This window comes from Lutjanus erythropterus, chromosome 6, assembly GCF_056507025.1.
Source record: "Lutjanus erythropterus isolate fLutEry1 chromosome 6, fLutEry1.hap2, whole genome shotgun sequence".
NCBI lineage: Eukaryota > Metazoa > Chordata > Actinopteri > Lutjaniformes > Lutjanidae > Lutjanus > Lutjanus erythropterus.
Genome location: NC_139322.1, coordinates 15282497 through 15307589, shown reverse-complemented (window position 1 = coordinate 15307589; position 25093 = coordinate 15282497). Strand labels below are relative to the sequence as shown.

The following is a 25093-nucleotide window of genomic DNA, read 5'->3' as shown; positions in this document are numbered from 1 at the left end:
ACAGTATCAGTCTGCCAGAGCAAATGAAACATGAGCTTGTACATTTGTCTGGTTTCCAGACTGCAATATATGTCCTTCATATTATAAAATATTATGCTAATAAAATTAAACTAAGCTAAATGACCAGATAACATTGGTCAGGTTAGCTTAGCATTAATAAAATATGTCTCTTTCATGAATACTGCTAACTGAAGTACAGTACCTACATGTATGTGTTGATTGTGTGTGGCCAGTTGCTTAAGTTAAGTTAGAAAGCCGGTGAAAAATATGTGAAATGAAAGTGTTAAAAGTAAAGGGAAGTAAAGGGAGTATAGATTTAGTGGTGTTTCTTTTGGAATGTTTTGACAGGGCTCAGACTTTAAACCACTGATGTTACCATGTGTCCCTTTGATTCAATACGGGGGTCAAACCTTCATGTCACACACACTTCCACTACCATCTGAGCAAGTTGGCTTTGTTCTTATATAAGCAGCCTTTTCCCTAAATCCTCCCCTCTCTCTCCTGGTCCCCTAACTCCTCCTGCTCTCTCATTAAAGCTCATATTCATGCTCTCTTCTCCCCCTCCCTCGTGTCGGCTTCTGCACAGAAGTCTTTAGTAGCCCTTGTCCTGCCTTACCCCCTACGCTCCCTGCTTTTCTTTTTCTCCCTAATTGGTTTGTACACTTGTGGAAGTGATGGCTCACAAACCACAAGACTTTATTGTGGAGTACAATTTGCCAAAGCTCATAAAGTGTCAGTTTGTGTTATCATTTGAATATGAGTTTGCATGTATTTTAATGCACTGAAGGTGACCAGTTTCAGAGTTAACCACTGAATTTTGATAGTAACTACAGGTTGTAATTGAAAAGTTGATTAGTGCCGCAATGATTATTCAATTAGTCTGAAAGTAAATTATCTGAAAGAAAGTCAGTTGCCAACTATTTTGATAATCAGTCATTCCTCAAGCAAAAATGTCAAATATTTGCTGGTTCCACCTTCTTAAATGTAAGGATTTGTTTTTTTTTGTCATTTATAATAGTAAATGAAGAATCATTGGTTTTTGCATTGCAGGTTGGACAAAAAAGAATTTGTAAGAATTTGTTACTGTGGGCTTATTGACTAATCTATTGATGGTGAAAATAATCAGCAGATAAACAGGGTTTTCTGGGGATGTTTGTGGGACAAAGGTGGCTAATGCTGGAGAACATGCATAACATGCACAATGTATACAGTTTGCTTAAGTGATAAAATCATGATTTGACAGATGAAGGTGTCCATGTAGATATAGAGGAAGCACTAAAATCAAATAGAAAGAGGTGTGTCTTATTTGTCTAGTGTAGTAGGCCTAATAATTAACTGATTTGGACTTACAGGGTCACGCACTATTTACTCTCTTTCTATTCAAATATTTATATAAGATAAATTAATTACAAATTAGCAATCAAAATGTTGCTACCTGAGACCTATTTTTGTATATTTTTATAATCTTAACTTTCACTAATATGGGAAAGTCAGCACAAAGATATTAAAAAATAAAAGTCTTTGCCTTTTTGTTGCAGTTCTCAACAAAGGTGGCAGCCAATAATACAAAGGTAGCCCTCCTATGAATGACTGTAGATAGACAGGGAAACACTTGATTAACCAGTAACAAATATAATTGTCAGTAGCAGCCCAAAAGTGGATATTTTCATTTTCATTTTATTTGATAGTGACAAAGTTCCTCCAGTTAATAATGTCCATGAACTGTTTTCTGGAAACATAATTAACTGTTTATCTTCTTGATTTAGCATTCTAGTAAACATGGTCATTCACACACTTGTTTCGTCAGTGGATATGTAACTGATGACGCAGTCATGTGTGCACACATATGCACAGTTTTGAATAGCAGCTTTGTTATCATCATATGACTGTGTAATCTGCGTAATCTGTTTTTTTTCCCTTGGGTGCAAGTTTTTCCTCCACCGTCAACCAAACTGTTCACTCCTTTGCATGTGTTTATTTCATGTTAAAAAAAAACATGCCACTTTAAGTACAGTTCAGGCAGTTCAGTACTTGGTCTGACCCTGTTTGTCAGCGCACACAGGCAGCAGGAAGGTGATTCATTACAGCATGATCACTCAGGAAACTGATTGGCCGCGACAATCAAACTGTGTGATAATTGAATGGCGGGAGTGCAAGATTCTTCTCCCTTTCTTTCTGCCTGAGCTAGCCACTGTTTTTGGAGCTGAGCTGGCCTAGAAACTCCAACAGAAGAAAAGAGCCCCCCCTCCTCCTCCCTTCACAAAGCTTTCTCACAACCCCTCTCTCCTTTGCGCCCTCTCGTTCCGTCTCCCTCTCTTTGACAGCTCCTGGTGGGCTCTTTTTTTTTCCCCGTCTGCTCCCTCACTCCCCTCACATCCGTCCTCTGGGTCTCTGCCTCTCTTCTTCTCCCTCTGAGGATTTTATCCCCCGACGGATTCTTTGAACACTTAACTTCACAGCAAACTCTTCCTTCCTCCGTCCAACTCTGCAAGTCTTCATCCGATTAACCGCCTCGGCTCTGTCACCCCAAACCCGCATCAGACGGACCCTTTGCTGCAGAGGAGTCCTTGTTCTCCCACTAATGCACGCTGTCTGTGGGAGTCGTGCTCGCCGAACCGCGTATACTGTATTTGTGTCCTTCATATAGGCTCTCTGCTGGCTGCTGTGTACCGTGGAGTATGTGTTAGCACTGAAGCGTGGCCATGTGCTTTGAGAAGCGGCTGCTCTGTGAACCAGCAGCACAACACTCCCCAGACTCTGCGGCTATCAATAGTCATGGCTCATTGCTGGAGGGACAGAGCACTCTATGGATTCTGGATATTCAATGAAGCCAACAATAACTCCTAAGAGTCTCTACTTCCTTGTTGGCAAGTGCAGTCTTTGTCCTTTGGACTTTGACTCAAGTGGACTTTGTTTGGGAGAAGTGTCCTGAGTGATGAGTGCTCTCCCAGGGCCACGCGCGTCCCCTCACCCCCGGCTGTGGTCGTCTCCCGAGGGACGCACAAACAGATAGACAAACAAACTTACAGTCAAAGCTGCGCGCATGCGTCTCCCCACCATGGAGGTCATCCTCAACCTGGTAACTGCTGACACCTCTCCACTCCCTTCTCCCACCACCGTGAGTCTCCACCTGTATACAGTGTGTGTGTTCATGGTCATTATTTTCATCATTTATGTTTTCAGGTTCTGACAAGGGATGTGTATTAGTAAGAATATATCACGATACGGGGTTACAATTCAGTATATTGTAATATATTGCAATATTGTACGCAAGATGATCTATTTTGTTATTTTTAAAAATCTAATTTCATTTAAAACATACATTCTAATATGCATAAAACAACAGTGAAAACAACACTGCACAAAACACAACACAGAATTAACTACTGCTGCTAATTGCATGTATCATGATGTCAAGATAGCAGAGATAACATAAAATCGCATTACTCAAATGTATCAATATTTTCTTTCACCTCTAGTTTTGACTCTGTTTATTTATTTCTTCAGTGATTCAAGGCCATGGCATGAATCCAGTACATGTTTACTAGCAATGTAACAATAAAACTTAAGATACACTAAAACCACAATTAAGTCCATGATACAATATTTATCACAATATTAAAAAATGGTGACTTGAAAAAATGTCCTTTCTTAAATAATAAATCTGATCCTTTTCCTTTTAACTTAAAGTGCTTTTGCTTCCACTCTATAATAAAATAAAAGTAGAACTAAACATGCAAAAAAATAGGCATGAATTGTCTTGCAATAAATGTTTCAATTACTCAATTGCAAAACAAAAATAATGAAGCAGTCCTTAAACAAAATAAAAATAATAAATAATTAACCATGTAATATCACTTTAAATACCTTCACAGTCCAATACAGCATTGAGACAGTTTTTATTGAAATATTCAATATATTGCAACTCCAGTGTTTACATTGATGTGGCATTTACTGTACATGGCCACTGACCTGTTAAAAATGTGTTACGTGTCTTGTGTTTTGTAACTTAATGCGATACTGTGTTGAAACTGTAAAAGGCATTTCAGAGACTTACACAATCTGTTAGGAGACCAGTGTCTTAGTGGGAAGGAGATTTTGTGTTGAAATGAAAGTCATTGTTGTGATAGTGAAGCCCTAGAAAAGTCTCTGTTTTTGTTATTTTTTTCTTGCCGGACCTGCACTCTCAGCTGCCGATGTGTGTTTCTTTCATTTGGATGTGAACATGGAGGGCTTTTCTCACACCCTCTAAATTCCTTAGGAAATGCACTGGCAGGCAACGTCTCTCTGTGTGTGAGTGTGTGTGTAAGTGTGTGTTTGTTATGCATGATTATTTGTGCAACTCTGTGTTGCGCGCTAATTCATGAGTGCAATGCGTTGAGTAAACTGCCTCTTGTCAAGCATCACATGGAGTTATGTAATTTTCCATATCTGGTGAATGGGGTTCATTGTTGCCACATTGGATCTCCTTAAAAGAAACAAAGAGCGGATTTCCATTTAAAAAAATCTCTTTTGTGTCAATTTCATCACTGCTTAATTTAGCCCGCCTGAGTGTGAACTGAAACCATGAGAACATGAAAAGGGAATGGCAGAAAAAAAGGTTTTGGATTTGATGTAGCACAGATTTGTCACATGCACTGAAATAACTAGAAATAATAAGTTCAGCAACACACACACACACACACCATGGATCCACATGTTCTTCACTGCATGCTAATATCAGTTTTGCTCCATGTCTGTCTATCCTAGTAGAGGAGTCTCTTCTCTGTTGCTTCTTTTGAAGTTTCTTCTATTTTTTTCCCTGTTAGAAGGGTTTTTGGAGAGTTTTTCCTCTTTTGAGTCAAGGGTCTAAGGCAAGTGTTCTCAAACTTATTATTCTAAAAGTCTGCATCTGATTTTCATTCAAGTTCAGAGGTCTGCTACAATTGGTGACAACAAAATAACATTTAATGAACTCACTTAAAGCTTTTAGGCAACACACATTCAACAAGCATTTAATTAACATCACATGAAACCAAGGTAGACACGGCTCAGGCAGTTAATGTCTGACTCAGGCATATTCTCTGCTGCTATATTCTCAACAACATTTACACTAGTTGTAGAAATCCTACACTGGAGAAAATGGAGCTCATTTAGGAGCTGATAGTAAATTCTTTGGTGTAACAGTAATGTGTGAACAACACTCACCCACATTAAAACCACATTCATCTGGGACAAGATCGCCGACAATGATCTCTAGCTATAACTACACTATATATTGGATGTCACTTACAACCCAAATTCCAAAAGTGTTGGGACTCTGTTAAATGGAAAAAATGGAACAGATTTAAAATCCTTTTTGAGATTTAATATTCACAAACTGATAAACGTTATTGTTTTTTGTAAATATATATTCATTTTGAATTTGATGCCTGCAGTTTTAAAGTTTTAAAAAAGTTCAGACAGGGGCGTGTTTAACACTGCAGGTCAGTCTTTTTCCTCTTTAGCCCAGAGGACTGAACGTTCATGTTTTCTAAAAACATAGCCGAGCACAGCATCCCAACTTTTTTGGGAACCAGGATTCACCGATGTATTCATCATTATAAAATTCATTTAAAAATAGAAACACATTTACACTTCATGACATATTGTATTTATTCACAAAGTATCAGCTGGGTACGGATTGATTTGCCATTTGATCCGGATGTGGACAATGGTTTGGACTTTGAAAGGTCCTGGTCTAAGAACAGAGATTGCTGTATGCTATACAGATTCCAAAGATCTTTGAGGCAAATTATAATTTGTAATATTGGGCTGTATAAATAAAACTGACTCGTTTTGACTTGGACACGCTGTGTTACCTCAACACCACACCATTAAACACAAACTAAGTTTCTATCTGAGACATCAGGGTCACTAAGTACTGTCATGTTGTTGGTATCTTTACCACTTTTTGATCCCCAGACTGCAGGGTTAAAGATCAAACCAGCTAATCAGGAGTGTGAAGTTCAGTCAGTCAGAGATGATTGGCTTCACTGCCTGTTGAGTGATGATGAGTTCAGAGAGACACAAGGGCTATAAATGGAAAGAAGACAGCTGTAAAATGCAAAATCGCTGTTTACAGGTGGACAGATCACAGAAATTACATAGGCACAGCACTAAGCTAACACCTAAAGACTGTTTCTTCTGTCCACCGTGGATCCAAGGACCTGTCTCTCATGGATATTGGGGTCTTGTAGATAAGTGTGGTCGGAGAACTGGATAACCTAGCCTACAGCTGCTAAACTCCGATGTGCCGTGACATGGCAGTGCTGCACCTGTACTATACTGTTATTCAGAGATGCTGTAATCTGAGAGATTTTCCTAAAAGAAACGTGAAGTTACAGTATCATGGTAGTATCACCCATGCATCTCGGCACATGAAGCTGCTGCCTCACAAGAAACACAAGCTGACATCACAGGAAGCTCACTAAGCAGGAATGCGAGGCATTACAACCAACAAGGTATTGTACTTTTGCACTCACACGTACAAATAGCAAAAACTTGACCTTGACCATTTGAGAACAGTTTTTTATGTGAAAGAAAATACAAAGAGACAAAGATAACTTTGGCGTTTAAGACTACAGTGTTTACATACAAAACAATCACAGCACAGCTCAATGCTGTGGTCTGTGAGTGCCATGTTTACCCTACATACTGTGTTTAAGACCTTATATAAGCTAGTCTAAAACATAAATAGAATGATGATTTTGTTTCATTTTTAAACATGTGGTGTAAGACTCCATCCAACAGCAGTCAGGGGTGGAAATGTGGTCCAAATTACACTCGCCCTGACCTGGTTAGGGTAAAGATATCAATCGCTGTGTGACAAGAAGCTTAAGATTGTGTCTGTTTCCACTCTTTGCCATCAGAACATCTTGACTTCAACTGAACCTGAACTCACCTGACGAGACAGCAAACACATGAAACATAACTCAGAGCAGAAAACAGAAGACGGCATGGCTGAAGCTATAGAGTAGAAGGAAAAGAGAACTGAAATTGCCAGTGAAAAATGAATAATAGGAAGGGTCTTATGACAGCATCAGTCCATTTTCTGCTCTATGACCTACATTGAGCAGACAGGAATTTGGGGCATATGTGTGTCCTGTGTGGCTGACAGAGAGATTGAGTTGGAGCAGGACAAGATGTTCTTGTTGCGTGTATCTAATTATGTGTGATGCATATCTAACAACGTTAGCCCAGTAATTCTTTCTAAATGCCTGTTTGTGTGAGACATATGGCTGTAGGTCTGAGTGTTTCAGTATAGCTGGGCTTTTCCCAGGCCCCTGGTGGATCTAAGGTAAGTCAGGGTTGCCCTTTCATGGCTGTAACCAGCTTTATGTGGATCAGAAGCTTGTTACACAACCAGATCCACCAGCAGCCGGACCCAGTAGAGGTAGAGGTGTGGACTCAAGTCAGATGACTCAAGTTAGACTCGAGTTGCAAGTTTGATTACTTCAGACTTGACTTGACAAGGTCAAAAAAGACTTTTTTTGACTTGACTTTACTTGGACATGAGCCTTTTGACTTGAAAATATTTGATAACTTCCACCAAGACCAAAGATTTAAAAGTCTGTCATTCAAAAAGTGACCCATGAATCAGTTATTTTTGCTTCATTTTCTGAATAATCTAATGTTAACATTATCCATTCTCAAGAAGTCAGTACTTAAAGCTATAATATGTAACATGTAAATGTTTAAAAACACTAGACTTGTTATTGTGAGTTGTGTACTTACATTATCCCAAATGTTTCCAACAAACACAGAGAAATCAGTAATTTGTTCAAGGCAACCTGCCTTTCTGCTTGTCATTGCCAGTTATAATTGCCAGGAAAACACGAGACACCTCAGATACATCAGAGAGTGAGGATGGAAGTCAGCGAATATGACTAAAGGTAATATAAGTAAAACCTTAATATTAGCTGTCTGTGAATGTGATACCTGAGTCATGACAGATAGATTTTCATTGGCAATAGTAGTTGTTTAAAAGTGGTAATATTTAGAAGAGAGCCCAAGATCTGCAAAATTCTCACAAGATCTGTATGCATTGTTTCTTCATTGTGCACCGTCTACAAACTAATTATGTTTTATGATGTGACATCACTGTGGTTAAATGCGGGTAGGTTCAGGAGCAGAAAACACTTGGTTAGGCTTAAGGAAAGATCATGGTTTGAGTTAAAATGATCATGCTTTTGCAGATCTTTTCTTATTGTTTAATGAGGGAGTTCCTTAGTGGCAGAACTTACATACTGGTGCATTTTATTCCCCAGATCTACTTTGTTTGAGCTGATTTAACAACATCCAATCAAGTTGCAAGGGAGAACCGTAAAAAACTAATGTTTGGTTACTGAGCCTTAGTTGAAAAAATTATAGTAACGATAATTTTGAACATACCGTAAGTTGAGGCTCTGTTGTCACAATAAAATTACATGTGGTGACAAGCACATGATGACTTGGCTTGAAACTCAGCTCACTTCGGAGCTTGATTGTCTTGTCTTAGGACTTGACTGGCAAATACTTGAGTCTTAGACGTGACTTGCAAAACAATGACTTGGTCCCATCTCTGTAAGGAGCCACAGGGCAGGAGACAGGTCCGTGCAGACCCTTTTGTCTTTCTGATAAAGTCTAATCAGAGTGCGATCAGACAGCCCCCCAGTTACAAAGACACACACACACACATACTTCAGCTTCTCTCATTAGACTCCACTAGTTCCAGTGATGCAGTGCCTGTCGCTTCTTGCTTCAGTGGCTCAGCACATCAGCATGTTTGGCTCTGTTAACCCTGGGAAATTAGCCTAATCCTTCAGCTCACCATCTTTAATTACATGCATGATTAGTCCCTGAAAAACTCGACCATTTGGGGATGACACTGATCGCACAATTTGTTCGCTAACTGGAACCCTTTATCTCTGTATCCGAAAAGCTGGGGATGAAACATTGCTTTGCTATGTGTGGTAGCACAACAGTATGGGTCTGTATGAAAGTGAGATCATAACTGTGCAGTGACCAGTCATAGAGGATATATGAGCTGTATGTAGAGCTGTAAAAGATGATGCACCCTTATAAAGCTGCGTTAGGGTCCTTTGCTTATGTAACTGAAGAACTCTGCTCTTAAGTACAATGAATTTATTGATCAAAGAAAGGGCGTTGATTTGGTGCCAGTGTGTACCGGTCACTAGGTCCTCTTATCTCAATATCTAAAAGCTGTATCTGCTCTGTATTGCAGGGTACTTTAGGTCAGGATTCAACTGACTTGTCCTTTGCCCTCTTTATATCTTAAATCAGGGAACACATATTTGGTTTCTCAGATAATTGAGTCATTTAGACCAGAGCAAACTGGGAAATGGTCGCTCCATGGGGTACTCATATGCATGAAAGGGGTATTTCATTCATGCTGGCCGTCATAAATCTATAAATACTGTTTTGTTTATAGTCGAGAACAGGCCAGGTGCTGCTCTGAAACGTCACCTCTCAGTCCTGTGCCAGCACAGCCGGCTGTTCTAGTTCACTGATTCATTCGGTCGCCTTGGCTGCCCATCAAGAGGATTTAATAATGATTAGACTTACTGTACACAACATTTGTTACAGGAGGTAAATTGACTCATGGATTTGTATTTAATAATAATCAACACAACACAACACAAAAACAATTTCATTTTAGAGCCAAATGACCTAAAAATTTTAAATGACTTGCCAAATCTGTGGTGTTTCCCAACAGACAGAGGAATGTGCCCTGGGCCAAGTGTAATGCACGTGTGTGAGGAAGAGATGTCAGACTGGTTTTTCTTGTCCTCTGGTGCTCCTCTATAATGGCTCGCACAGACACACACACACACAGACACACACACACACACACACAAAGACTGGGAGTTGATACAGTCTCTCTCAGTCTCAGACTCTCAGTCTGCCCTGTGGCTTCGTGTTCAACACAATTACGTGATTTTACTTCACATATCAACTGTCTGAAAAGAAAAAAAATAACCGTTTCTCATCTTTTGGTGTAGATATGAGCATTTGGAGCCTTGATTTTTGTGTGGTTGTGTGTTTTTATTTTGCTAATTCATCCATGTAGTTCATCAATTTGTTCACTGTTAAAAGTGACTTACATGATATCAGTTATTAATATTTATTCCCTGGTAATGATTCCCTAGATGCACTTTATGTTTCATGACCCTGTACATGCAGAACTTGATAACAGTCTAATCCGTCTTTTTTGTCAAGCTCTTGCTTGTTTGTGATAGTTTTATATTTAAGATTGTTGTTGTTTTATACAAATATGTATTGTAGTAGTGGACTATTATGGATTTAAGTTTAAGTAGTATCTTACTTTTGTTGAGGTGAAGCTATTTTGAACCATGTTGGACAGTACATCATGTGTCATAAACTGATCACATATAGATGAATTTGAAGTACTCTTATTTTCAAATTTTGTCTAGATTTGTAATAATATTATGTATTCTTTTGGCCAATGATAATAATGTAGTTCAAATCTGATATTCTGACAGTCCTACTGTCAAGTAGATTTCCCTTTGAATTCTTGTGGTGAAAAAGAATAAAGCAGAATGAATTGGAAATGATCAAGTACAAGTGCCTCCAATTTGTACTGAAGCACAGTACTTGAGTAAATGTGGATTACTTAGTTACATTTAACCGCCAGCCTGTATTGTGTCAGTAGATGTAGAGCCACAGAGAACCAATGACATTCCTTGTGTTAACATACTTTGCTAATGAAGTTTACTGTAATTCTAATGGTGACAAACATAACAGTATTAGTTAGTCATTAAATGGAGTGGTAGTCAGAGTTAGTATAGTTTTGTATCTTTCAATAGTTTGTTTTTATTTTATTTTCAGTTTCTTCAATTCAGTTTAGTTTCCAGAGTGGTTTTGCTTGTTTCACTCAGTTTTCTTTAAAAAAAAATAAAAAATAAAAAAAAAATACTGACTTTCAGTTTAGTTTTTATTCATTTTAGAATTAGTTTTAGTTTTTCTTTTTTTGTTTGTTTGTTTTTTGATTACGATACAGAGAGTATTTGTCATGGGCAAGATGTTAGAAGTTCAGAATAGATATTACAGTACAAACACAACACTTTGACTGAGTCATACTAGTCTCAATAAACATGTCCACTAATGCTTCGTCTTGACACATTTGTCCAAAATGACAGACTGAAACTATTACAAGATAAGATATCTCGTGTGTAAATTTTAGTTTATTTAATTAGTTTTGTCATAACACAATATTGTTTCAGTTTTGTTCTTTTGTTCTAAAGTCTAGTTTTATTTTAATTTCTGTCAACTAAGATATTTTTTTTTACACCTAGTTTAGTTTGAGTGAATTATAATATAACCGTGGTCGCAGTATTTTTGCTTGTTTGTGATTTTTGCTCTCAATAAACCAACTAGGCTACAGTGAAATGCAAAAGTCTCCGACTGAGGATCTATTTCTGCTCTCAGCGAGGATGACTGACGGCTGCCTGCCGTGCAGCTGAGCTCACAGGATGATGTCATCCCTCAGCTGGGAGGAGGAGGAGGAGGAGGAGGAGGAGGGGGCGGGGCTTCCCGCTCTGCTGGCCGGTCACAGAGTTTCAGGTGCGCTTCAACTTTCACAACAAGCCCGGCGAGTTGGAGCAGCAACAGGAGCGTCCGGCGAAACTTCAACCGGCCAGAGCGGGGATTTTAGAGGCTGACGACTGAGCTGCTCAACTTTATTTTTGTGTCAGGACAAATGAAAATACACAGCTTGCCTTTTTCCCTTTGGAGACAATGCACTGGGAACAGTTTCTCCGTTTGACTAATGGAAAGGTGAGCCGCTGTTTGTGTACGTTGAGGTCGTTATTGTGACACAAGATGAGTCATAAAAAGACAGCTTGTGGCTGGAATAATCCGGCAGAAAGACACTTTTCGGAGTTTTGGTTTTCTCCAAGAAGAAAGTTCCCTTGCTTTTCTCCCGGATGCGTTGCGGTTTGTGTTGTTGACTGTGCGTCTGTCATCAGTTAGTCATGCAGGTGAGCCTCTGCTGCTCCCCGTTTTGACCTGTTAAGGAGTGGTGATAGCGGTTATGAGTGATGTGTGAGTGCTGGATGCCAAAGCGAACATCTGTCACATAAAACTGTGTCTGTGCTTCTGCTTTTCTGTTTTTCTGGGTGTCTTCTGGTCCCCCATGGTTTGCTGTCAGGCTCAGCTGCTTATTCTGTGTGCATGCTCAGTAATGAGAAAAATATTTTGATCACAGTCCTTTCCCTGAAGCCCCATCAACTCCAGCAGCAGTATCGCACTCTTCTGTCTCTGTGTTCTTCCCCTGAGGTGTTTGAGGAAATGAATCACATGGGCTGCTGCCTGTGATTGAAGGTGCTAGGTTCATCATCTGCTCAGGTGGAGTTTATCTAGTTTTAGGAAAATACAGGAAAAACTCAATTTAGATAGTGTCTTTGGTTTTTTTTTACACGGATGCTTTGTGGCTTATTGACAAAATCAGGTCAGTATCTGAGAACGCAGCACAAACAAATATTCTTAATCTGTGAAACTGTTGTAAACAAAAATCTCATATCCTGTCAGTCTTGTCCTATATCGTGTCTTCCCAAACAAACAAAAATAGAGATTAGGCTGATACTGTTTTCATTCTGTTCTTGGCTTGCAAATAGCTCTGGATTCACACCTAGAGGTATTGAGTTTTGTATGGATGTGCTGAAAAATTTCTTGTACTTTCTTTTCATTGTAAAGCCCAGAATGAAAAAGTAGCATCTTCCTCTTGAGAAAAACTGACCGCAAGTAGCCTTTCCAACTGACTCAATTTGGCCTCTTCCCAGCCGACTGGCTGCAGAAATGCAGAAGCCTCGGTTTTTATGGCGTGTCAGCAAAATGACTAAAAACCCTCAATATGCAACTCACACTTTTTCTTCCCCGTTTCTCCCTTCTCTTTAATCCCCTATTTCCTCCTCTGACCCTTTACCTCCCCCAATCTCCCTGTCTTCAGATCGACCGGCTGGAGGTGAGCGGCCTGGGCCAAACACCCCTGGCTGTTTCGTGTGGGGCGGATAGTTCATTCCCAGGAGGTGAGGATGGAACCCCAGATCCTCAGCGCACTAAGCAGGCAATCGCCCAGCTGCAGCAGAAAATCCTCAAGCTCACAGAACAGATTAAGATCGAGCAGACAGCCAGGGATGACAACGTCGCAGAGTACCTCAAACTGGCCAACAATGCTGACAAACAGCAAAGCACACGCATCAAACAGGTAAAATCGGGAGTTCGGCACTCTTTGAAAATACTGATATATATATTGATTAATCCAGAGGCTAATTGGCTTCTAGTCTTTTTTTATGTGACAATTAGTGAATTAAAGGGATAGTGCAGTGCAGCTAAGAAATGTACTGCTTTGGACAGGGTCAGTGGTAAAATGCATTTTAGCCATCAGTACCAGTTTAAGTAGAAACCTGTTCTGTGGCCATCAGGTTTTTGAGAAAAAGAACCAGAAGTCGGCGCAGACCATCCAGCAGCTGCAGAGGAAACTGGAGCACTACCACCGGAAGCTGCAGGAAGTGGAGCACAACGGTATCCCACGCCAGCCCAAGGATGTTCTGCGGGACATGCAGCAGGGCCTGAAGGATGTTGGGGCTAAAGTCACAGGCTTCAGCGAAGGCGTGGTGGACAGCGTGAAGGGAGGCCTCTCCAGCTTCTCCCAGGCCACCCACTCTGCTGCTGGGGCCGTTGTCTCCAAACCCCGGGAGATCGCCTCGCTGATTCGCCACAAATTCGGCAGCGCTGACAACATCCCATCGCTCAAAGACTCACTGGACGACCCCTCAGTGGAGGAAGGTGTGACGGGGGCTGGTGGACGTTCACTGGGCAGCACTGGGCATCACCTCCAGCCCAGTCCTAAGTATGGCAGTGAGGATGACTGCTCAAGTGCGACGTCGGGTTCAGCAGGGGCTAACAGCACCACAGGGGCCCCTGGTGGTCCCCCCAGTTCCAAGGGCAACACACTGGAGAGGAGCCAAAGCTCCAGCTTGGACATGTTGCTGCAAGAGGTGCAGGAGCTGAGGGAGGGCCAGGCGAGGCTAGAAGAGAGCCTGGATGGTCTGAAGAGCCACTATCAGAGAGACTACACAGTTGTTATGCAAGCACTGCAGGAGGAACGCTTCAGGTACAGAGCAAACATACAAGCATGTGTGTATCATACATTCCTGAAGTGTGTCCAGTGCAGCACAAGAAATCCCCTAAGAGTCCAGCAGTTTATTGGTATCAGGATTTATTTTTGGAAGCATACACCCAGGACTGCAACTAACCATTGTTAATTAATCTGCTGATTATTTTTTTCGACTAGTTGTTTAGTCTATAAAACATCAATCAGTGTTTCCCAAAACTCGAGATGACGTCCTCACAGGTCTTGTTTGTCCATAACCCCAAGATATTCAGTTTACTGTCATAGAGGCATAAAATAACAGGAAATATTCATATTTAAGAAGCTGGAATGAGAAATGTTTGACCCTTTTTCCTTACCAAAACTACTAAAAATGATTAACAGATTATCAAAGTAGGTGGCAATTAATAAAACACTTGACAACTAATCGATTAATCAACAAATCGTTGCAGCTCTACACCTGAACACATTCTTTTTTCAGCACTTTATTTTTGTAATATTGTGTTAGTGGAACACAAATGTACAAAAGAACTGAACAGACAGGTTCACCAGAGGTGATACAATACATCTCATATGTTATCAGCAGTTAGCTTTGTGTTACAACAGGGTACAACAGGGCATCAGGTAAGGATCACCTCATGTCTGTATCAGTCTCAGTTCATCAGGTCTCCATGTGAAAGTAAAATGACTTGTTTTATGACTTTTACTTAGCCAATAAACATAAACCAAGTATATAAACGCACTGGACAAAAAAAACACAAAAAGATTAGGAAAGAATTCTAGGTGTGATAATATGAGGTAGAGCTGCATCATTAATAGACTATTAAATTAATCACCAACAACTGATAATCAATTAATCATTTTGAGTCTGTTTTTTAGAAAAAAATGTCCAAATTATCTGATTTCAGTATCTCAAATTTGAATATTTACTCATCTATGAAAGTAAACTGAATATTTTTGGGTCAGGGACAAAACAAGACATTTGAGGACGTCATCTTGGGCTTTGGGAAACAGTGATCAACATTTTTCACCATTTTCTGACATTTTATGGACAAAACAACTAATTAATTAATCAAGAAAAAAATCAACAGATTAATCAACAATGAAAATAATTAGTTGTAGTCATAATACTAGTAAAATACGTAGCCTACATAAAGTTACAGGAGGAATACAAAGCAGATGAATTACAGAATAAAAAGGGAAATAATTATAAATACAGTATGACAGTAGTGGTAAACTACATGCTAATGTTAAAAGAAACACCTGAATACATTGTTTCATATCGTTGTACTGCTGTATCATCACGGGCAGCACTCGCCCAGCTTGTGCTCTTTTATCAAAGATAACCAGCAAACCAGCAGTAGATAAAAACAAAACCTTGACCTGAACCTCCTCTTCGTGAACATTTAAAGCTCGCCCAAAGGTTATTCTTGGTTTCACAGCATGTGTGCCATCTTCTTATACACAGATTTTGATTGTCAATCTTATTATTCTCCCATTAACAATACTATTACAGTACATACAGAGTTTCTATAGGTGGAGCGGAGTGGAGTGGGCAGATTCAAAGGTCTGGATCCAGGCTACACTGTAACAACTACAAAATGAAAACCCAGAAAAATGTGTTTGTACTTTTTTGCCAGTATGAACATGAAATAGATCTTAAATTGTATTCATAATGGTCTAAAAATTCAAGTCAAATGTTACTAAGCTTAAAGCTGCATATAAGAAGATGTTGCTTTGATACACCGGTTATGATGAATGATTTGAGCGCCACACAAAAGTGACAGACACACCTGCACAGTTCACAGGTGTCCTCTAATGCAGAAATCTTTGGTGTTATTTCAGCCCTCGTCCCAGCTCTGCATATCTCATCTCAGACTCAGACATCTCTGTGCGCCTTTTGTTTTGGTCTGTCTTTGGGCAGTTGGCCTTAAAAAAACACACTCGCATTCCTCCAGAATGTACAGACGAGAGCTCACAAAGATTAAGAGGACAGGACAAGGGCAGGGAGGGGAGATATAGTGAGCTGCAGCTTACATAGTGAAAGAAACATGAGCATTTTTCTCCCTAAAATGACCATTTGAGTCCAGAGCAGTCTGTGCTTGTCCCCTAGGACTAAAATAAGGGCCAAGAGAACAGAATGACCACTTTTCAGCTTGCCTGCTGGGAATAATAATTTGTAAACCAGGCATTTTGATAGTAGCTCCTCATGGACTGAATCCATCTTTTGCAAAACCAAGAAGTGCCAAAATATGACTTTCTTAACTAGGGCTGCAAATAATAATATGGTTTTAAAGAATTATTATTGATAGATACTGTGATTGCAATTAATCACCATTTGTGGGACTAATTTTTGTGTCACAATTTTCATGCTCACTGAAAAAAATTTGTTGGTATCTGTACCAAACATCTGGTACCTGGAGACCACTATTTGTAGGCCTGGGCGTCGTTGCACAGCTGCAGCACTTCATTATAATGGTGTTTTGTCACACATATTACCTTTATCAAAATATTGCAGCTTCTGCAATTTTGATATTGCACTTGACCATATTGTGCTTTTGATAATATTTCCATTTATTGTGCAGCCCTAATTAATTTTTGATGAATGTAGAGCTGAAACAGTTAACTGTGATCAGTATTATTTTTTTTTAAATTATCAATTTGTATTTATTCTTTCTCATGTCATGAATTAGTTAAGTCCAGAGTCCAGATCATGACTATTTTCTGGTTTTCCTAATCATCTATAATGGTAAATTGGATAAATTTGATTTTGAAGACATCTCCTTGGGTTCTGGGAAAACATGATTTCCTCCACTCTCTATTTTAAACCAAGAAAACAATCTGTAGATAAATTGGTAATGAAAATAATTGGTAGTTTCAGGCTTAGATGAATGTATTCATTCTCTTTAAATCAATGGATCAATCATTTAGTGCATAAAATGTAAAAAATTCACCCTTCATTACATACTGTATATTGTTTATATGAAACGCCTGAATTTTTCAGTAAAATTCATTTAAAAAGGAAACAGACTCAAGCTAACATACACAGGGTCTGTCTCCTATCTATTATGGTCCTATGTTGTCCATCCAATCGTATTTGCCTGCCAAAATAAACAGCAGTATAGATCTCTCTCCTCCTGCTGGGCACCTCCCATTGGCCAGCTTCATTGTACTGACCCTCTCTGATTGGCCGGTTGAATCAGCAGATGAGTAAGCATGTCCTAATCTTGTCAGGGCGAGTCGTCAGTCCAGTCAGGTGCCATGTGGTCAGATGCCTCCGGGGTCTGTTTCTGCTAATTCCTGCATGTGTTTCTTTGTCTAAGCTAATTATGCCCCAGACTCTCACGTGTGTGTGTGTGTGTGTGTGTGTGTGTGTGTGTGTTTTTGTGTGTGTGTGTGTGTGCTCAGGTGTGAACGTCTGGAGGAGCAGCTCAACGACCTGACAGAACTTCACCAGAACGAGATCCTCAACCTCAAACAGGAGTTGGCCAGCATGGAGGAGAAGATCGCCTACCAGTCGTACGAGAGAGCCAGAGACATCCAGGTCTGTCCTGCAGTCAGGCTGAGGTCCACAAGCACACCGCCCATGTCAGAAATAAATTAATGGCTATGAAAATCAGCTTAGTCGGAATTACATTTTCTCATTCCCTCATTGTACTTAAAATTGGCTGTTTCAAATATGGCAGTCTGAATTGTCAGAGAGGGTTGATAAGAAATTTTAGAGGTTAACGAATAGTGTTCAATTAAATAGCCAGTTCTGGTCTTCACTTCTGTCTGGCTGAGTCACTGAAAGCCATCACAAAATACCTGACAAACATACATAAGTAATTAGATCTCATATTGTTTTCTGACATTCTACTGAAGGAGTAAGCCTCTTAACACAGAATTTTAAACGTTTAAATGGCATGTATTACATGAAAATATTTTTAAAAATTAATAATTAAATTGGGCAATGAAGAGAATTAAAAGATTAAACCAACAATCTTTTAAATAATTCAGTATTTTATTAAAACTCAAATCAATATCATTAAATTTTGTCCTATTTTCTCATATATAGTAGGTATAATTTTATATTGTTACTTGAAGGGATGGCTCTGATTTTTTTAAGTGGGGTTGTATGAGGTATTTATCCATAATCAGTGTCTTACCTACAGTAGATTGCAGTCAGCAAGCTCCCTGTTTGTAGACGCAGCAGGAGTACCGGTGTGGGAAGAAAAGCAATGTGCTGCTGTGGACAGGATCAGCAGCGAAACGTGTTTAAGCAACCTAAAAAGTCAGTATCAGTCTAAGTGTATGCTATATTTAGAATATTTTCATCAATTTACCTTGCTTTCAGATAGCCTTTTCTGAACAAAAACCACTGTTATATAAACCAAATATTGCTCTCTCCAAAGCAACGAGACTCCCGAAGGAACCTCACAGAACACAGGAGTTACTGCTCTACTGCTGCCTTGATCAGTTAGTTTGTGTTAGTGATGAAACTGAACTAACCCTTTAAAACACCAAAATTACACAAACAAACAAGCAAACTAACTGTTCAATGCAGTGGCAGATGAGTAGCTAATGCATTCTGTGAGATAGAAAACCAGCCGTTTGTCCTTAAGGAGTCTGGTGACTTTGGAGAGAGCAACATTTGGCTTATATAGTGGCAGTTTCCTCTTTGAAAAACCTGTCTGATGGCAAGGTAAATTTGTGAAAATACACTAAAGATAGCTTAGACTTCAACTGATATTGTTTTTCTTTTTTCAAGTGGCTAAAATATATTTTGCAGCTGACCCTGTCCACAGCAGCTCATTGCTTAGCCTCCTACATCGGTCCTCATGCTGCTTCTACAAATTCAAATTCTAAAATCTACTGCTATCTCCTGTAGGAAACACGCTGACCATGGATAGTACCTCAAACAACCCCACTTTGAATAATCTGGACTATCCCTTTAACGACATTAGTACGGTTGTAATCCATGCTCCACGGCCTGTCAGCAAACTTCATGCTCTTAGCACGCTCAGCAGCTGCTACTGAATTTAGCTAAGTAGCTCCTGTTAGCTAGAGCAACAACAATGCAAAAGTAATTCTGACAAAATAACTTCTCACAATCTATAATATTTGATTTTTCACTATTTAAATCATGTTATGGATTGGAGGTTTATTTGTGTAGTTTTCTGTCATTATATCAGTGTCTTCTCAATTTAATTTTGTCATGTAGAGTTCCATATCAACAAGTATTGCAAGGAAAAGTGCTAATGAGAACTCAGCCCTCTCTATATCATTGATTTATTTAGTAGTAATTAATGTAGGCTGCACAGACGAGACGTCATGGTTTCAGTCTGAAGTGAAGTGAAAGTCGGAGCTGGTCATACACCCTTCAACAGTCAGAGGCATTATGTCATCGTGCATGTTTACACTGTAAACAGGAAGATGAGACAGAGAAAACAGCCTGTCCATCAGCTTTTCTGTTTGTTCAAAACATAAGCACTTCCCTGTAAGTGACTCACATTGCTCCTGTCCTTTCCTCTTGTCTGTGAGGGCTTAGTTTTGTGTGTATTGTTGTGTGTGTGTGTTTGTGCCTGCGTCAAGTGTATTTAAAGTTCAAGTTGCCCCTTGACTGCATTGCTTTTCCCCAGCAGCAGGGGGCAGTAGAGGTCTATGAAATATAGACTTGGAAGCCACTCTGTTGGGGCAGTAGTTCCCAAATAGGCATCAAGGGACCCCAGGATTTTAGATTAGTTCATTTAAATTAACTTGATTTTTACTTAAGGCATAATAGTTCAACAGATAATATTTATTTGACTTTAAAGTGGACAAAGACAATTTTATTGCGTTTACTATCATTATGCAATAACTGTTGATTGCAGTGAAATGGATAAAGAATAATGATAACATCCACATTTAGACTGGTTTTGTGAAGAATGACCTTCATCTGTCAACTGTGCACAGTTGTTCCCAGGAGAATGATTAACTAAACTAATGATTGACTAAATTAATTAACAAATTCACAACACACCCTGACGTCAACTCCTAATAACGTTACTCATCATTCTCTGTTCCCAAATTCAATATAAATTTTTGCCAATTTCAGTGCACCTCTTCAGTGATCATGTTTTTTGTTTTATATCTAAAATGGTGTTGATAATTTCTTGAGAAAACAGAAGTGATCCTGTGTTGTGTTGAAGTGTCTTCCCCATTCAGATAATGTCTCCCAGAGCAGTGCCCTCTGCGGTTGAGGGGTAGGTAACAGTAGCAGAGCAACGTAAGCAGAAACACATATTGACAGTAAAACAGATGTCAACAGAACATCTGTTGTCTTTGCCACAGCGGCAAGCTTGGAAATGCTAGGGGAGGCCAAAAAGGAAGACCACCGACCGCTAGATAGCAGTGTTGTTATCTGTCTTAACTGTTGAAGACAGATAACAGATAATGATAATGGTGTCGTGTTCTTTACACCATTGAGTCTTTAACTAAAATTAGATTTAAAAGATAGCAATGTATCACGTTGCTTACAGTGTCACAGTATAATGAATCGTAACCCTGTATTGTGATATGTATTGCCGGATTCTTGCCAATGCACAGTGCCTAATGTTTATGATTGAAAGTGATTTTGCTGAATTTTTTTCTTCTGTGTGTCCTCTGAAGGAAGCATTGGAGGCGTGTCAGACCAGGATCTCTAAGATGGAGCTCCAGCAGCAGCAGCAGCAGGTCGTCCAGTTGGAGGGGCTGGAAAATGCCACGGCTCGGACCCTCCTGGGAAAACTTATCAATGTGCTGCTGGCCCTCATGGCTGTCCTTCTGGTCTTTGTCTCAACTGTGGCCAACTGTGTGGTCCCTCTGATGAAGACGCGCTCACGCTCGCTCTCCACCCTCCTCCTCATCCTCCTCCTGGCCTTCTTGTGGAGAAACTGGGACGCTCTCTCGGGGTACACGCATCGCGCTCTGCAGCCGCCAGGATGACCAGATTGAAGCCGGCACTTGTTGCTTTGTTGACACCAGTCGAAGAAACTGTAGCTGCAGTTGTGCAGGAAGTTTGAAGAAGGTGATTGCCGTTAGGAGGGCTGCGTGTCCGGGCGCTGAAAACTCAGCTGAGCACATTCGGACACGGCCTAGAATCATGAAAAAGAGGAAGAAACAGAGTAAAGTTGACTCATGATTGTCATTTAGGAAGGATGAGACTGTTTACATTTTTGAAAATGAACTGTTGTGTTGCTACCCCTCACTGAATGCAACATCGTACTGTTTTTATCTTTAGAGTTTAATCAATTATAATGTATTATTTCTAATAATATTATTTTTATTTTCAACGTTATTTTATTCAGTACCATGTAGCATTACGCTCCTCTCACTCTACATGATGGGGAGTTTAGTCAGGAAACTGGCCCAAACGGCACAGTCTAATTGTAGAGACATGCAAATGTGATAATGTGGTTGATTGCCTTTAGGAAGAGAACTCTTACCTAGCTGTGACTGGTAGATTTGAACCATGGCTGAAAACTTTCCTGGGAGTTGTTCCTTTGTTTTTTTTGTTTTTTTGCTGTGATGAAATTTGTTCAGACGGAACATTTTGAAGGACTGAACATGGCCTTTGAGTGCCATGATGACTAGAGACTTTTTGTGCTTCCTTACCATTTCTAATAGAAAAGATCACATGCTTTTACTTATTTCCTTTTTTTTTTTTAAGTAAAACGAGAGAAACTGTAAAATATCAATGAAACAGAAAGACAGAATTGGCCAGCTCTAGAGGGAAAAGCTAGAAGCAGCACATGAACACAGAGAACATCTTTTTATTAAGTATACATGCAGCAACTGCATGTTTTCATGAAGAAATACAACATAGGACCCAACTTTGCTTTTAAAAGCAATGACAAAAGGCCATTGTCCAAGTAAAATCAATTTGCCAGGATAATTGCTTCCCTCCCGCCATATTTGACATGATCAGGTTAGGAAAAGAGAGACCACTGGTGCTTATCCGGCTCCATCTCAGTTGGAACAGGAATGCTGCTGATGCTGCTTCATATCTACAGTGCAAGTCGTCTCCACTGCCATGCCAGTCAAATGCACACTGCCTGTACGTGATACTGTACTACTCTCCCTGCATATTCTCTCTGTAGCCGTCCTTCTTTTTCTACAAGTACACTGTCTCATGGTGTAATCACCTAGTGCCAAACCTTAGTCTACCCGGGGATGCCTGATCAGCACCCGATGGGTCCAATCTGAGAGGAAAGAAAGGAGGAGGTCTTGCTTCTTTTCACATGTCATGAATGTCTTGCCTGGATGTCAAGGATGTATCTTTCTGGGAGACTTTTGCAAGGGAAAATCTATTAGACAACTTGACTCCAGATCTTCAGTCCTTGCCTCCTTTTGAGTACAGTTCCTTGTCTCAGCATCCAGTCTTTCTTATTCTCTCTCTCTTTCTCATCTAGTGAAGGACACAACAAGATGACCCACATTAAATAGTTCACCCTGCATTTCAAGCTGAGACGCTGATTTCCTAACAGATAGTGAGATCATTCGAACTGTACAGCTGCACTTTAGCACATGGGTAGATAACATGTAGGTCAGGCTGAGGCTTGAGAGACCTTTGATAGAGACTTCAAAGACTGTCACCGTTAAGACAGTCGTCCTCAGCGGGATAAGAAGGGTTGACTCAGGTCAGGATCACTGTCAGCCTTGTCTAAAGATCAAACCCGCAGAGAGGAATTTAGCTCATTTCTTGTCAAAACGTCGATAAACTTGATTCCTCTCAAGCCGAACATGCAATTAAAATGGCACTAAGTAGATTGAGTGATCTATTTCAGTTTTGCCGTCACGGCTGCAGCAGACAAGTTGAGAGTGAACTGACCTTTGACCTTAGCTTGACCTTGCAGTAACACCTCTGATGTTAGGGTTTTGTGCTAAACCACTCCAGTGCCTTCTGATGTCCTTTTCTAAGTGTGGAATAAATAAAGTGCATTCCTGACTTACTCATGAGCCATCAGTATTTCTTGAAAGAGACTTGTTTTAATTAATACTTCTGTGTTGTTGTTGTTAGGGTCCATATCTACAGCAGCATTTCCACACAAAGTACCCAGAACATTTAGTCCATGGAACTACTTTTTAAGGAACTTAAAGGTTGAGTGTCAACCGTGGTCTAACGACCTGCAAAGATTAGGCAAATTAGTTGCCTGAAATAGGCCCTCCTCTACCAAATTAACTCTGGTTCTTGAACTGGTTCCAATCATGATTCCGCAAGTACAGGAACTATAAGGGTGGGGCTTGCAGCACCAAAAATTTTTGTTTGGTTGAGTGCTTGCAGTATTTTATATCAACATAACCTCATCATCTGGCCCTTTTCCACTAAATCAGCTCTGGTTCTTGAACTGGTTCCATTTCAGATTCTTGGAATCTTGGTGCTATCTAGAAAACCCACCACTTTTGATTGTGACCATTGTAATCAAGAATTATCATCAACAGAGGATTTTGCAAAGTGTGAGAAGAGTATGACACACCCACTTTGGTTCCTGCTATTTTTGGCTCCAGCTAGGAACCAACTTTCTGACATCTGAACCAATTTATTTTTCATTGTAAATGCTCAGAACGGTTCAAAGTTGGTTGTGTGAACTGGAACGGGAGTGGTTCCATACTGGTGGAAAAGCCTATGTGTGGTCTTATTGCTAAGGCACATGTCTACAGCTGCTTTTGCATCTAAAGCACCCAGAACTTTTAGTCACAGGAACTACTTTTCAAAAGACTACAAGGTTCCTTCAGTGGTCTAAAGATTAGGCATGTTAGCCTGGTGATGTATGAAGAAGTGACAGCTGTTTTTATTTTATTTATTTTTTTCATGTAACTGTACAACAACTAGGCCTTTTCCACCAACATGGAACTGGCCCTGATCCCTTTCAAGCACCTAAATGGATACTTTTCCACCACATTAGTTCTGGTATCAGCAGGTAGCAGAAACTTCAGAACTGGACAAATAAAACTGATGTAGAAAGAAGAAAGGTAAAGGTATCAAATGACAAGGCATTTTAACATACTCAATAGTTTTGAAGCAATTAGATCAGTGCCATAAAAGCATTGAAGTTGGGTACCCAGCCCTACTTCTACCCCCTGAGCAGGGCTTTTTTGGGGGGTAAAATAATGTTCCCAGAACTTAAAGCTGCTACATGGAGTTTTTAACTGGTTATGAAACAGTCTCAATTTAACACCAATACCTCCATATGACCTACATAAGCACACAAAACCATCCGTGAAAACACCACCTATTTCTGTATACTTGTTTTTCTGTCTGCCACCGGGTTGGATACTTTATGAAATCAGATGAAACGAACCTTTGTTTACATTTTTCCAGACAGTGAGCAGTATGTTAGCCAGTTGAAAATAAACAGGAGATTTTTATTCAGATAAATTTTATTTTTGACTATATTTTGTGGTTATTATGGTGGAAAGAGTACTGCTTTTGTCCACAGGGGCCTCCAAAGTCAACAAAATATTAAAGTTTCTTATAGTAGCTTTAATTTAAACCCCAGAAACACTAAGTTTTTCCAAAGGTTCCTATTGCCTGGAGAAAGGTCTACAATGGAAACACGGTGTACTTCTGTGGTCTCTGTCCCTTTTTAAAAGTCACCTTGCAGTTTTGTCACTTAACCACTAGATGGAGATCTTTTGCCTTGTTTGTCGGGTCCATGTTCGTCTTCACTCCATGCATGACTGTGCTTAGTTTGTGTGAATGGTCTGCTTTAAGGGAGGTGGAGGTCTGAACACAAGGAGGTGTCACTCCTTATCAGGAAGGAAACAGGTTGGGTGGAAGGCCCCTTTAACCGCAGTGTTATTGCCAAAGAGTGGGAGACCAGGGACAATATTTTCATTATAAACACAGTAGAGAGCACGTCTCCCCTGCTTTATTCTACTATTCTCTCACACACGCTCACACGCAGAGCTTAATTCCTCTGAATGGTGTGTTTGATTGAG

At 39.9% G+C, this 25093-nt stretch overlaps 1 protein-coding gene across 6 annotated transcripts in view; it reads left to right on the top strand.

Annotated features, from left to right (window-relative positions):
* tmcc1a (transmembrane and coiled-coil domain family 1a) overlaps positions 1–23103 on the top strand; it is a 61277-nt gene extending 38174 nt beyond the window's left edge. For all 6 annotated transcript variants that reach the window (XM_084720799.1, XM_084720798.1, XM_084720795.1 and 3 more), the window contains 4 exons: positions 12989–13246; positions 13464–14155; positions 17561–17696; positions 20783–23103. In XM_084720799.1, coding sequence (XP_084576925.1) covers positions 12989–13246; positions 13464–14155; positions 17561–17696; positions 20783–21097 — 1401 coding nt within the window. In that variant the 3' untranslated portion in view covers positions 21098–23103. The remainder of the gene's footprint in view (positions 1–12988; positions 13247–13463; positions 14156–17560; positions 17697–20782) is intronic.
* Positions 23104–25093: the final 1990 nt, after the last annotated feature.